Source organism: Equus caballus, chromosome 6 (genome assembly GCF_041296265.1).
Source record: "Equus caballus isolate H_3958 breed thoroughbred chromosome 6, TB-T2T, whole genome shotgun sequence".
In the NCBI taxonomy this organism is placed as follows: Eukaryota; Metazoa; Chordata; class Mammalia; order Perissodactyla; family Equidae; genus Equus; species Equus caballus.
The window spans coordinates 82,611,648-82,626,496 of NC_091689.1; the positions used below are offsets into that span (position 1 = coordinate 82,611,648).

The window sequence follows — 14,849 nt, forward strand, 5'->3', positions numbered from 1 at the left end:
TATGTATTGAGTGAGTGAAAAAGTGAATGGGTGGGTTCTTCTGAATATGCCGCCCACAAATCTGTAAGCCCAGACTTCCATTCAGCCTCCGTCCTTACAATCTTCTCTGAGAACCTCCCTCTGACCCCCCTTCCCGGCATAATCATTAGCAGCTTTTTCTTGTTGCTCCCAAACTCTCTGGTTCTCATTATTTATGACTCCTCTGTGAGGCCGAGAGTCCCTCCGGGGATAAGAAGGTGTCTTACTCACCTCTATATCACCAGCTTTTAATGCAGAGGTTGGCACAGAATAGATGCTCCATGTGGGCCTGTGGGGGAAGAGGAGCCGCACCCCAGTGCTTAGGAGACGGGAGCCCCAAGGTGGAGTTTGTGGTGGGGGGATTGTTACGGGGGATCAATGAAGCAACGGGGAGGGCATCGGGGTCCCGCAGAGGGGAGAACTGATGCTACCAAGTCCCATCTCCAGGGGTGGGGCCCCCTGAGAGGGAGAGGAGACTAGTGAGTCCACCTCCCTGGCCGGCTGGCTGCCCATCTTCAGTGCTTTCCCCAGGCTGCACCTGTCCTGCACTGAGAGGGGTCTAGGACGGGGAGGCAGAGCCCAGGGCTCGGAGGCTGCTAAGTGTAGATGTGTTGGGGGTCCTGCAGACTTTCTCCAGGGCGTATGCAGGGGAGCATGTGGGGAGCAGGCCTGTGGTTTTTAACACGGCAAGTGATTTGCAAACTTTTGGAGTGTGATGTGCAAGTTTTAAGTGTGATATGTATGGATCCAAATTTATTTATTCCACAGGCCACTTACAAATCATTCGTATGCAGTTTTCTCATTTGTGTAATAACTTTCATTTCTACTCCCAGGTCCCCAGCCCGCAGCCCCCAAAGGCTGCTCATCGGTCCCCCCTCAGCCTTATTGCACCCCACAGAGTACGGTAAATAATCCTGATTCCTGTAGCCTGTGAACAGTCAGTTTATTGGGAAGAGATAAGCCCAGAGGCTCACGGCAGAGACAGGGGACCCTTGCGTGGGTATGGCTTCTGCAGGACGTGGCACGAGGGGCGGGGCCTCTGGGGAGGTGGGGTCAGCCCAGCGCCTGCTCCTCCCTCACAGACCCCGAGCCAGAGCCTCGGAGTCCACAGGGGCAGCCCCACGTCACTGTACTCAGGAAGACATGTTCACATCAGACCCAAAGCCAGAGAACTAAAGGGAGAGAGAGTAGGATCAGGGAAGCTATGTACAGAAGAGGGGGGGGGGGCGGGGCTCGATCCCATTGAGCGATGACGTCAGCTCCTGAGTGTCCCTCTGTCCAGTAAATGCTCCATGTTCCCTGCCTTTGTTCTATCCGTTTTCCCACCAGCAGCTGCCAATGTGAGCTCAGGAAAAAGACGTATTTTTGTAGCGTGAGTTCCACACACCTGAGCAAGTGGGTCTACCGCCCAAAGACCACCTCTTGATTCTGTGTGCTAACTGGGAGGAACACGGACAGGCCCTGAGTGACCCTGAAATCCTGGCCTTTGGTTTTGGAATTCATAATGGGATTTCGGAATGTCTCCTTTTGATATTTGCAGTGAGGCGTGTTTGAGGTGGCTCTTAAAAGTTCACTTTTCTTAGGGGCATGAGAGCCAGAGGTAAGGGAGGCGGGGACCCTCTGGGGGTCAGGGAGAGGCCGGCTTTGTGGGGAAACTTCCTTGGGATAATCCACCAAGCAGAACTGTGATGCGCCCAGTTGGCCTTCTCATCCGGAAGAGAAGCCGTTGGGGACTATTGCTCTTCTCTTGGTCATTCTAGAGCCTGACTGTCAGCAGTCCAGGGGACATGGCGACTCATTCTCCTTCTTTGCATCCTCCCACCCCCACCCCCAGGGCCCAGCTGATGGTCTGCATGCAGCTAAGCGGAAGCTGACTCTTGAAGACATGGATGGACCTGAGGGGCAACTGCCAGTGAAAACCCAAGGGACACCTGGGGTCACTACAGGAAGGTGTGGGTTTGGAATATCCTTGTCTTCAGCCCTGATGGTGGGGGCAACATCCAGGCTGCAGGCTGGTGCCCTGACCCGGGGCTTCCAGCCGCTGGGGCAGTGTTAACACTTGTGGCAGGAGGAGCTGCCCCCAGCCCCCAGCTTTGTGCTGGGGCCTCGCCTGCTCCCACAGCCCAGTGGTCCCTGGGGCTCGCAGGGGATGTAGAGTTCACCGGTGCCCACGATGCTGCAGCTCCCACTGCTCTTGAGGACACCGGCGCCCCCTGGGCAGTACTCGGTCCTCAGCACGGGGGTGCTGACCACGCATGGCTCATACAGGATGGCACCTTTGGAGCTGCTCACGGCTGTGGGGACAGGAAGGATGCTCAGGGCTCTGCACTGTGTGGCCCTGACACATCTCAGCCAGGACACGCCCCCCACCTGCCACCACCACTCCCTTCTAAGGACACCTCCATCCCAGCTACCGGCTTCTGTGTCTCCCACCCAGCCACAGAAAGTGCTTAGAAGTTCCCTAATGTCTCTCCTCTTTCCCCAGAGCCTCGGCAAGGCCGGGCCTGAGATCTCCTTCCCGTTCTCTCAGTTTCTGCTTGTCTGAACCTGCTGCAAATCCTCTTTCTCCAGAAAAGCATCCTCTTGGCAGGATTGTTCCTGGCAGCTTCTGGGCCCTGAAGCACTGGGACCAGGCTGCACATCTGCTCCTCATTCAGACTCCCAAAGACTTGGACAGCCCTGGGGAGAGCTTCTCCATCCAACTAGGAGCTCCTGGCAGACAGCTCCTCCTTGGGTTGGGGGAGGCATGCCGAGGTCTGGGTAGGGGTGGTGTGGTCTGTGTTGGGTTGATCAGCCCCCAAGACCCCAGAACCCTCAGGGAGGGCTCATCTACTCACAGATATTCACGGGTCCGATGCCTTCGCACAGCCTGGGGGTGAGAGGAGAAAGAAGACGCAAGATGACGGCATCTAAGAGAACAAGGCTGACACACGTGTGGCACCTGCCCCCTCCGCCCGCACCACAGACTGTGTTAGTGAGAAGGGCCTATGGACCGCACGCTGTTTTGGATTTTCCACAACCACAGGATGGGCAACGGCAGTAGCAGCCAGGGGTCAGGTGAATAAACATACCTGGCCCACACTTGACTCACCTGTGCTCCTCACCTTCCAGCAGGCGCCTGTAGGTGGCGATCTCAATGTCCAGGCCCAGCTTGGAGTTCATCACCTCCTGGTACTCCCTGAGCAGGCAGGCCATGTCCTGCTTGGCCTTCTGCAGGGCCTCCTCCAGCCCGGCCAGCTTGCACTTGGCGTCGGTGAGGGCCGCCTCACCTTGCTGCTCTGCCTGGGTCACTGTGGCCTCCAGCTTGCAGCGCTGGGGGAGAGGGCATAGAGAGACATTACTGGGGGTCCCTGGAGCCCTAGGTGGACTCTCAGAAGAACAGAGAGAACATTGTCATTGTAAGATAATAGAAACTATATATCTTGGTCTCTGTGCCCAGTTCCTGGCACAGGGCTCCTAAATCCCTTGGAATTTCCTGATTACAGCAGTCAGTGTCTTTTGTTCTAATGAGGTGGCTCTCGGTGGGCTCCTGGACGGGGTTACTCACCAGAAAGAACAAGCCATGATTAGAAGCTTGGAACTTCCAGAGAGGGGAGAGAGGGGCTGGAAATGGAGTGAATAATTGATCATGCCTCAGTGAGGATGCCTCCATAAAACCCCCATAGTACGGGGTTCGGAGAGCTCCTGGGTTTTGGTGAACACGTGGAGGTGCTGGGAGGCTGGTGCCTGGAGAGCGTGGAAACGCTGCCTCCCTTCCCATTTACCTGGCCCTGTGCCTCTCTTCCATCTGGATGTTCATCTGTACCCTTTATCATATCTTTTTATAATAAATTGGTAAATAACAAAGTACTTTCCTGAGTTCTGTGAGCCACTCTAGCAAATTAATGGAACCTGAGGAGGGGGTTATGGGAACCTCAGATTCACAGCCCATCGGTCAGAAGCACGGGTGACAACCTGGACTCGGGATTGGCGTCTGAAATGGGGGCAGTTTTGTGGGACTGAGCCCTTAACCTGTGGGCTCTGATGGTATCTCCAGGTAGAGAAATGTCAAAATCGAGTTAAACTGTAGGACACCCAGGTGGTGCGGCAGAATGGGTTGGTGTGGGAAACCCCACCCGTCTGGTGTCAGACGTGTTGTGGGTGTGGTGGCAATGTGAGAGGAGAGGAGAGACGCAGGAGGAAGGGTGAGTTTTCCTACAGTCGTGTTTAGATGCCAGATGAAATCCGCTGTAGGTTTCACCCTAGGCTTGTGACATGCCCTTCCTCCAGAGAAGCGGGACCAGTTCTCCTGTCTACAACACCTCGAGGAGATCTGAGGGTTCCCTCTTAGACAGGCTGAGCAATTTCTTCGGGGCTGAGAGATTTTAAGTGTCTGGCTGGTCTTCACCAGCCTAGGAGAACAGGGCGGGCCTGATTTTATGGACTCCTCAGTGTCACCTTAAATTTCAGGATCATGGAATTACAGTCTCCAGGTTGGAAGGGACTGTGGAGACCGTCTTTTTGATGCTCCGCCCTCGTGAAGCATCCTTGCTCTGTCGTCTCTGACAGCAGATCTCCCAGTCTCTGTTGGGGCCTCTTGTCTCCTGAGGCAGCCCCTCCTGCTGTGGCTCACCTGTTTTGTAGACAGGGCCTGCTCCCTCTTAAGTGAGGCAGCTTATTCCCCCTTCATCAGTGCTCCCAGGGAGGAGGGGGCCGCCCCACTTGACCAGACGGTGGCTCAGCCTGTGAGATGCCCTCAGAGCCAGGTCTCCCCTGGCCTCACCTGGGCTTTGACGTTCTCAATGTCCTGCTGCAGCCGCTGGATCAGCTTGTTCATTTCCAGGATCTCGTTCTTGCGGGTTCGGAGGTTGTCGCAGTGGTTCCCGGCTGTCAGCCTCAGTTCCTCATACTGCAGGACTGAGAGATCAGAACCCCGGCGCCCACACCAGCTCCCTTCCGCACTGTCCCCCCCTCCTCCCGGGACTTCCTAGCTCATGTGCTCTCCGGATTCTGACACTTGTTCTGTCCCCATCCCCTTTCCATTTTGGGTCCATTTTGGAGTCCTCTGTGGGTGGCTTCTCACGCCCTTCTCACCTCCCAGCCCAGAACCTTCAGGCTTGTTAAATTCTCCTCCGAGCTCCAAGCACCCCTCCTCTCTGTTTAGCTGTTTTACGTCTCGTCCTTTTCTCTCTGCCCCAGAGCCCCAGGGTCTCCCTCCCTGTTAGATGTCGCTCTGGACCTTGCAGGGGGTTTCTGTGCTCGGCCTGGAATGCCTGACAGACCAAGGACAGACAGACTACATCGGCCCACCATGGTGAGTACATTTGTATATTCTCCTTTGACATAACTGAAAACAAAATGCAATGTTACTTCCTACCTTGGCACTTTTTAATACAAGCTTTGCACTCTGAATCCAATTTCTGAATAGTGTGTTGTAGATTATATTTATGGATTTTAAAAAATCAGCCCACTTTAGATTTCCTGCACATAATGGGTGGGAGCATTGCCATAGAAAGTGCAAAACAGGAGATAGGCATAAATCACTCTCTTTGGCTCTTCTGTTATCTGGTTATTGTGGGAAAGCCTGTAGTTGCCTAATCAATATTCACTGTCCTCTTCTTCAAACAGAACCCTGCTTTTATGTGGGGTGGCAACAAGCCCAGAGAAGAGAATATTTTTCAGCCTTCTCATCAATGAGATCTATGGCTGTTGCTGGGTAGGGCTTCCAGGAAAGTGGAGGATGACTCAGTTGGCATGTTTCTTTTGCCCTCTGTTCTTCTTCTTGCCTGGAATGAGCATGTGAGATTGCTGGTATGGCAACCATTTTGGGACATGAGGCAACCATCAGGATTAAAGCCATGTGTTAAGGATTGCAGAATAGAGGGCTAGAAGAAGCATGTGTCCCTGATGGTGACAGAACCCCCATGTTATCCAGGGGCACTATATTTCTGTACTTTAAGTTATTTGAGAAAAAAGTAAAAACTGAATATGTTTCAACTATTTTTTCTTTTGATTCTGATCTTTGCAACTAAATACAATCCTTAAATAATAGAGCTGTGTTTCTGGTTCTGACTTAGGAGGATGGAAACTGAGGTGGTTTTCCCCGAGCCCACCTGACTGATGGGCAGCCCAGGACAGCATCCAGAGGTGGCATCAGCAGGGTGAAACCCAGCCGTGGATGGGCCATGGACTGAGTCACCAGGAGCTGACTCCAGGCCAGGGTCTGATGCCTTTGCCCGCCATGGATCTCCAGAAAATGGGCAGAGCATTGCTTGGGACACTCCCTGGGCAGTGGGACCCTTTGCCTTCAGGACAATTCCACAGTACTCAGCACGGCTCTGCAGACCTGCCTTATCTGACTGATGCCAGCCCTCCGGCCCAGCCCCTTCAGAGGGCTCCACGCTGGGCACCTGCCCTGCAAGCTTCTCATCCCGGCCCCCGCTACCCCTCACCTGACCCTCCTTCCCCCATGCTCTGCTTACTGAAATCTTACTCGGCCTTTGAGATAAAGATCGAATGCCATTGCCTCTGCCCTCCCCCACACCGTCGGCCCTCGCCCTCGGCCATCGTCTCACGCTGCCTTGTGTTTCTTTGGTTGGTTACATGTTTCTCTCCCCTGGACTGTAACCTCCCTGAGGACAGGGATGGTCGACTCAGTATCCTCCTGGTGCCACATCCGTCCCTGGCCACCCTATTTCAAACCACGTTCCTGCACACTCCCTGGGCTTCACCTGATTTGTTTTCTCCACAGCACGCCGTCACCATCCAACACACACACACTCACTCGCCTTGTCTGCTCTCTGTCCCTCCCCGGCCCCTGCTCTAGAACGAAAGTGACATGCAGGCTGGGATGGCTGTCTGTTCTGTTCCCTGTTGGATCTTCAGCATCTAGAATGGTGACTGGCACATGATGGGTGCTCAGTAAACAGTTGTTGAATGAATGAATGAATGAGTGAATGAATGAATTCATGGTGACTTTCGCAGACAGGCCAGGTGAGACTGGGATGATAATGTTTGTAAAATCAAATTGCCCTTGGGGCCACCCACTGCTCTCCCAGCAAGCCCCTAATTACCGAAGTCTGGGGCCACCTTAATCACCGTTTCTGCTCCACCATTGTAACCACTCTGTGCCATTAGCCTCCTCCCACGCCTCGACGCCCAGAGCCCTCTTTGCCATCATTGCCAATTATTATTCCTTGAGTGCTGCTTAGGGGAGCACTTCCAGGGAGTCTGTGGGTGAATGAAGCTCAGGCACCTGGCACTCTGATGACAGGCCTGGGATGTCTGTGGGGTCCCCTCCCACATGCTCCACAGGGACCTGGCAGAGGCAGCAGGCGCTGAGGTTTATGGGGCTCTCTGTCGCTGTGGCAGGGCACAGCTCTGTCATTATCTCCTCACCCACTTCCTGGGGGACAGTGGCTCTGCGGTCCCCCCCCAGCACCGCCCGGGCCTCACCCGGCACTGGTACCAGGCCTCTGCTTCGGCTTTGCTGCGGCTGGCGATCTCATCATACTGGGCCTTGATCTCGGCAACGATGCCATCCACGTCCAGCTCCCGGCCGTTGTCCATCTTCACAATGACCGAGGTTTCTGAGATCTGAGACTGGAGCAGGCAGACCTCCTGGGGGAGGGGCCCCAGGGGAGAACGGGTGAGCTCTCTGAGGATAAAGTGGGGAGGACAGGGGAGAGCGGGCTCTGCCCTTCCCAGAGCAGCTTCGCATGGGATTTGCATAGCTGTCCCTGGCCTTGCATCCCCAACCTGCTCCTCGTCCGCCCCCTGAAGTTACACAGAGACCAAGAGCCAAGGTCCAGGTGGCCCCACTCCCGGGGCATCACTGCCTGAGAGCCGCTGTCCCATGCTGATCGCTTCCCGGGCTCACTTCTAAGTTAGCTAGCCCTGAAACGCGTCCACTGGCCAGGGCTTCCCCGCCCAGCGTCCCACGGACCTGGCCCCTGACCGACCACCTGTGGTTGGCGTGGCTGCAGGTACCTCCTCATACAGGCTTTTCAGGAAGTCGATCTCCTGGACCAGAGCCTCCACGTTGGTCTCCAGGTCGGCTTTCGTGAGGAAGGCTGTGTCCACGTCCTGCGGCCAGACCAGTGACAGTCATGACCTGGGGTTGGGGAACGTGCACGGGCCATCCCCTCCACCAGCTTGCCTGGGAGGTGGCTGGTGTGGGACACACTTTTCCTCACTCAGGCCCACGTGGAAGTGAAGGGGTGACAGAGCCGAGGATGGAGGGAGGGGTCCCCAGCCCCAGGGCCCCATGCCTTGGCCTGCACCCTGCTGGGAAAGATCTGAAGGGAGTGGCGTTTGAAGGTGCCTTGAGTGCAGCGTCTCAGAGCTCACCGTGTGGAGCTCGGGCCGTCAATACCTCCCTATCTGTCTAGGAATCATCACTATTGTTTTCACCTGTTGGGGTTTGAGTCAGAGTTTTTGTTTTTGATTTGGCATTAGCCACATCTCCAGCTCCTTAGGCAGGTGTAGACACAACCCTTAACCAGGTTTGGCCCACATGAGTTGGGAGGCGGAGGCCAGGTGGGTCATCGCCCTTTAGCAAGGCGTGGGGGTAGGCTGGCCTTCCTCTCTCCTGGTGTCCACTGGGCAGCGCGGGGGTCCGGGGGCTGAGAGACCCGTTGGCGGGAGCAGGGGCTGCAGGGATGTTTGGACACAGTCGTGGGGCTGAGCATGCGGGGGCCGGCCGGGCCAGCTCTGGGGCTCCCCCTGCAGGGCCGCCCTCCCTCACCTTCTTCAAGGCCACAAACTCATTCTCAGCGCAGGGCCGCAGGGCCAGCTCCTCCTCGTATCTGGTGGAAAGGGCCAGAAACAAAGGTTTCAGTGGGCTTGTAGGGATGGAAGGGGCCTGGGGGCTAATCGGCCTCTGTGACGAATGCCCTGAGGAGCCTGCAGGGCCGGCTCAGGTCTCTGGACACCTCTAGCTCCTCCAGCCACTCAAGAAACATGGTCACGATCAGAGCCTCTTGTCAGGCACAACTCCCCCCCGCCCCCCAGCAGCCTGTTCCTGGATGAATCATCCTCGGGGAAGTCCTCCTTAAGGCTCCTTCCTCTGTCTTGCTGCTAAGGAACCCACTTCGTCTGGCCGTTTCCTCTGGGAAGGTGGTAAACAGCTGGCGGCCTGTCGCTGGCACAGCCGTCTTTTCTGAGTTGACCCCGCGTCCCTCCTCACAGGGAAAGCTCGGCCCCTGGCCTCCACAGCAGCTCCCCGGCAGAGGTACCAATTACCCACTTGACCAGACCCACGGAGACAGCCCGGCTCTTTCCTCTGGGCTCCGAGGGAGCTCCTCGCCCACACACTGCCCCTGAGGCAGCGGGATCAGCGTCAGGGGGTTCAGTCTGGCGGAATGACTCAGTCTGATGAGCGACATTGATCCATTAAAGCCTGCACTGTGCTTCCTGACGCCCATGCTTCCTTTTGCCAGAAGAACTCTGCTGGTGCACCGGCCTTGGACGCGGGAACCTACCGCTGGCGTTTGAATCCCGGCTCCGTCACGCGCTAGTCGTGTGACTTTGGGCAAGTGACTTGGCCTCTCTGTGCTGCTGCTTCATCGTAGAGCTGTTGTGAGTTACGTGTCACATGAGTTAACGTCTGCCAAGCACTGGGCCAGGGCCTGGCACGGGGTACGTGCTGTGTAAGCGTTGGCTGTTGTTAAAATACCACTGATCTCCTCCTTCTCCTATTGCCCCACGTTTAAAATCCAGAGTCCTCATCTTGAGCTGCAAACTGCATCTCCTGATCATCTTGGATCTTATGCGATCAGAAAGGCGTTGCTTCTGCTGAGAGGGCTGGCCTTCACCCCTCCCATGGCCTTGCCACATCTCGCCTGTCACAGTCTGCCTGGGTTGTCCCCTTTCAGTTGGCACATGCTGGCCTCGCTTGTCACCTGTTCCTGTCCCTTCCCCCTTTTCCGGGGTCTACTTTGGACTCCTCTTTAATAAGAAGCAACTGGAATGAAACATATCCTTCAAGACCCCGGGCAAATGACACCTCCCCTAGGAAGCCTTCCCGGGCCCCTTGTGCTCGCTCACTCTCTTGGAATTCCTCTCCCCTTTTGCCCTGCACCACGTTGTAGCTGTTGGTGTGCAGGCACGGAGGTCTGTGCTTCCTGGATGGAGGCATCTGGAGGGAAGGAGCTGGCCGAGCCTGGTGTCTGGCACCAAGTAGGCAAGTGGTTGACACCTGGAGTGTGAGTGACACCCACGTGGCTCCCTTCCACTGACCCACATCCTTGATGAACCTTGCTCTCAGCAAATCACACTATTTCTTGTCACTGTCTCTCTCAACCCTCCCCACCAACGTGCGCTCCATGAGACTCTGGGTCAGAGAGACCCACGCAGGACCATGAGGCAATTTATCTGGGTCTCAGCCTCTTGCAAGCCCTGGATCTACTAGCCTGCAAGCTCTGCGTTAGTACATGCTTATCAATTACATTCTCCCCTGTGAGTCAGGCCCCGGAGCCGCCCTCAGCGAGGACAAGTCTAGCAGCTACAGCACCTGAGCCACAAAGAACCGGGAAGGGAGCGGGGGAGACAGAGCCCTGACAGTGAGGGGAGGGGTGATGACTTCCTGCTGTGACAGGGGGGATGTGACATGTTAGCCTGGATGTGACGTGAAGAGATGCTGAGAGGGGCTCACCGGGAAGAAGAGACAGTGGGAGCAAAAGCTTGGAGGGAAGAGGGTTTGGGGGTCTGTTTTGGGAATAGAAGTAGATCAGGATCTGCCAAGGGATGGATGGAAATAAGGCAGAACAGGTGGTTTGGAGCAGAGCCCTGGAGCACCGCAAATGCTGGAGAAAGACCTTGTCCTATGTTGAGAGAGAGGGCGAGGGGCCTGCTTAGCCAGGGTGATGGGAAGGGAGGTGAAGACAAATGACAATTTCAGAGCTCCTACCGTGTGCCAGACGGGCAGTACACTCAATGCGCTGCTGCATTATCCCACCCAATTGTTCTGCCACCTAAGCAACTAAGTTTCAGCTTTCTGTTTTATAGATGGGGAAACTGAGGCCCAGACTGTTGACATGGCTTGCCCTAGATCCCCTGGTGGGGCGAAAGCTGAGAGACTCACTTCTTCTTGTAGCCCTCCAGCGCGTCCTGGAGGCTGCAGAGCTCCGACTCCAGCCTGGCCCGGTCCCCGGCCACGCAGTCCAGCTGCCTCCGGAGGGCACAGATGTAGGCCTCGAAGATGGGCTCGATGTTGCTCTGGCAGCACCTCTGCTGCTGCATGAAGTTCCACTTGGTCTCCAGCAGCTTGTTCTTCTGCTCCAGGAACCGGACCTGCAGCCAAGAATGGGATGTCACAGAGCAGCAGCGACCCTGGGGACCACGGCTGGGAGAGAGCAAATGGTGGTGGGGGCATGGAATCAGTTCGCGCTGTCTCTCTCAATGCACCGCTGCCTATGTGCTAAAATTTGCAAAGATTACAGTCTGCATAGACTGGCACCTGAGGATGTGTCTCTGGGTCTCCCCTGCCTGGGGGAGCTTATAGGACCCGATCTTCTCCTCAGGGGGGTCCACATGTTATAGTGGAAAGAGTGTGCTGCCCGAAGAGCCCGGGGCAGGTCTGCCTTCCAGCCCTGCCCGCCTGCCTCCCCGCAGCCTTGTAACCATATCGGAGCCAGCACATCCCTTCGAGCCTCGCTTTGCTTCCTACAGCTCCTCGTTGGGATGGTGTATGGGAACACTTTACTAGTGTAAACCAGTGGCGTTATACTGGGGAGTCGGGCCCGGGGGCCCTCAGGGGAGAAGGGCAGATCAAAGGCTCTGTCTCGGCACTCTGAGCTCTTTTCACCCCCTTTGCTGTGTCCTGCGTGGCTGCCTCCAAAAAACGTCCCTGTCACAGCAATGTGGAGAGCGGCTGGCCCACCTTCTCTATTTTCGTGGCCTGGGGACCCAGATTACGAGAAGCTGGGCGAGGTGACCACGACCCCCTAGCTGGTCACTGGCAGAGGGAGCACGGTCTCTAGGGCTCGCCCTGGGATTCCCCAGATGGCACATTGTCTCTCAAGAAAACTGCAGAGGAAGTGACGTTGCCCTACTTCTGGTCAATGGCCGGGTCCCCAGGAGGCTCCCAGCCTCAAGGAAGGTGGCGTGACACATCTGACAACCAGGGCCCACGTCATTAGAGTGAATTTAGAACCAGTACTTAACACACCTACAAAACAAAACCCAGAGTGTAACAGTTCCCATTCACTAAAACAAATTTCTTTTTGGAGCACTTTTGCATATACAACTTCCTTTAATTCTTCCATCAGCATCACCCCTTCCCCACGGGCAGCAGGGTCCCTGAGGCAGGGGGTGAGGGGTTTGCACAGGGCATCAGGGGAACAGGCAGGGGTGGTGCCAGTGCCAGGCCCCAGGTCTCCTGACTTCCGGCCCAGGACTCTGCCTTAAACCTTGGGGTCACTGGAAACACTGGCTCAGCCCGTGGCAGGTATTCTGACCCCAAGGGGCTCCCTGGGGGGTGGGGACAGGCAGCTGAGGGTGACAGGCCATCTCAGTGCCTTCCACAGGCCACACATCCCCCTTCCACGAAGCCTCTCAGAGCCGTGGCTCTGGGGCTGACATGCGTAAGACTTTGCTCATGGCCACACGTCCTTGGCTCTGAGGCCTCCACCTTCTCCTCATCCCAGGTCTAAGGCAATGGCAAATTTGGGGGTCACAGCGCCCATCCCCACGCCCAGGCCCAAGGGTCTCACTGCAGCTCATGCACTCAGAAGGCAGCTCTTTTGTTAAAGTCTCATTGGGAAGGTCTTTGGCTGTTCCTTTTCAGTGTCTATCACTGTTTTGGAAGTTCTTCTTGTAGTCTGACCTTAGGCAACCTTGGGGATTTTATCAGATCACATGCAGAGAGAGACGACATATTAAAAAAGAGCTAGCCAGGGGCTGGCCCCGTGGCTGAGTGGTTAAGTTTGTGAGCTCTGCTGCAGGCGGCCCAGTGTTTCGTTGGTTCGAATGCTGGGCGCGGACATGGCACTGCTCATCAAACCACGCTGAGGCAGCGTCCCACATGCCACAACTAGAAGGACCCACAATGAAGAATATACAACTATGTACCAGGGGGCTTTGGGGAGAAAAAGGAAAAAATAAAATCTGAAAAAAAAAAAAAAAAGAACTAGCCAGCAGAAAGGTTTAGTGCTGAGGCTGATCTGACCAGCTTTCAACGATTAGCAGTTGTGGAGTACGGGAGAGGCCAATGATCAATGTGGCTTCTCCATGGCCGTCTCTTCCTGGCCCCCTGGACCAGACAAAAGGCGTTCTCTGCAACCCCCAGCCCTGGACCACTGGGCGCTCCCTCTTACCTTGTTGATGAAGGATGCAAAGCGGTTATTGAGGCACTTGATCTGCTCCTTTTCGTCCCTCTTCACCCGCTGAACGGTCGGGTCGATCTCCAGCTCCAGTGGGACCAACAGGCTCTCATTGATGGTGACGGGGGCGATGCAGGCAGAAGGTCCACAGGTGGCCCCCAGTCGGTACCCGAAGCCAGGCAGGCTGCACCTGGAGGCGACCCGGGGCCTTCCAAAGCCCACGTTGCACAGGCTCCGAGAGCCGAGGCAGCCCAGGGCGCGGAGGCCCCCGCTGCCTCCGAGCTGGAATGGCCCCTTGCTCACTGTGTAGTGGGTGACCATCCGCGGGAGGACGGCCGAGTTCGAGCTGAAGCTCCGACTGCCACATCTGGAGCCCTGCTGGAAGGAGCGGCAGGACATGGCGGAGCGCAGAAGAGAGACCGGGCCTGGGGGGAGAACAGGAGGCTGAGTTATCAGGCAGCTCGGCTTCCACCCTTATATCCGGTAGAGGATAGAGGGCTGAGCTGGGTCAACCCCTAAATCACCATTAAATCAGGTTTATGAGCTTGGGATATTGGCAGCTGCTAAGTACCAAGGTGGATAATTAGGGTAGCGAAGAGCAAAGGGAAGGAACCAGTGGCCGATGCCGGTGGGCCCTATAAAAGGCCCATTTGTCCTCCTTCCTTGTTTATGGGGGTGATGAAAGGGGCCAACTGGGCAGATGTGTTGGGTGTATGCGGTGGCTCGGCCTCAAGGAAAGGGAGAGTTGGGACTTTGTGCCATTTCATGGGGTGGGGAGCATGAATTATACACCCTGCTGCTCCGGACTAGAGTCTAAATTAGACAAGCTTGAGGATGCTCTGTTTCCCCAAGGCTGTTTTTATGTTTTTCTGCAGATGCTCCAGACCCGAGGGCCTTCCACGGGCTCCTGGGTGATCCTAGAAGCTCCCAGGGAGGAAGGCTTTTGGGGTTGGAGAAGCCTCCCTAAGCAGGCTGGGCCCTGCCCCTGCTCAGGCCAGGCGGGGTCCTGGCTCTGGCTCAGCCACCCCCCGTCTCGCTAGGGCTCCTGCGATAGGAGGCTCCAGACATAGACTTGTCTCCAGAGCCCGTTTGGTCCAAAATAGCTGCAGGGGCCTCAAGAGGAGATGCCTTGTGCTTGAGCAACGAAGAAGAAGGGATGCTCGCCCAAAACATGCGATGATGTCAGCCACTAGGTTGGGGTTCCACGTCACTGTTCCTTTCCCTTTCTTCTGTATCCCGAGCCTCCTGGAGGTAGACAGAGCCTGCTCCGGCCCGAGGACATCTCTGGGGACAGTCGTTGTCCTCTGGAACTGTTCAGGTGGGTGCAGAACACAGGCTTTCTCCCCAGCACCTGGGTCACAGCTCTTTGGAGATGCTTGAAGCCTCCCCCTCCGCTTCTCCTCCCTCCCTCTTTCCATCAGTCCCATCCGTGAAACCTCTGCTGTGGCCGCCTGGTCTTTCCCTTCCACACTGTGACTTTGTTCCAGGTCAAAATCAAGGCAATAATAGTAATAGTAACATCTATTGGGT

At 56.0% G+C, this 14,849-nt stretch overlaps 1 protein-coding gene and 1 long non-coding RNA gene across 3 annotated transcripts; one reads left to right on the forward strand and one right to left on the reverse strand.

The window, feature by feature from the left end:
• Window positions 1-944: 944 nt before the first annotated feature.
• On the reverse strand, window positions 945-13,793 carry KRT82 (keratin 82). 2 transcript variants are annotated; one of them, XM_070269203.1, is made up of 9 exons: window positions 13,314-13,793; window positions 11,081-11,289; window positions 8,744-8,804; window positions 7,987-8,082; window positions 7,396-7,617; window positions 4,781-4,906; window positions 3,110-3,330; window positions 2,856-2,887; window positions 945-2,312 (listed from the first exon to the last, which is right to left on the reverse strand). In XM_070269203.1, the coding sequence occupies exons 1-9, from the start codon at window positions 13,716-13,718 to the stop codon at window positions 2,071-2,073; spliced, it is 1,614 nt and encodes a 537-aa protein (XP_070125304.1). In that variant the 5' UTR covers window positions 13,719-13,793; the 3' UTR covers window positions 945-2,070.
• Window positions 5,197-6,518, forward strand: LOC138924823 (uncharacterized). The gene is made up of 2 exons (XR_011440106.1): window positions 5,197-5,311; window positions 6,075-6,518. It is a non-coding gene; the product is annotated as an uncharacterized lncRNA (long non-coding RNA).
• Window positions 13,794-14,849: the final 1,056 nt, after the last annotated feature.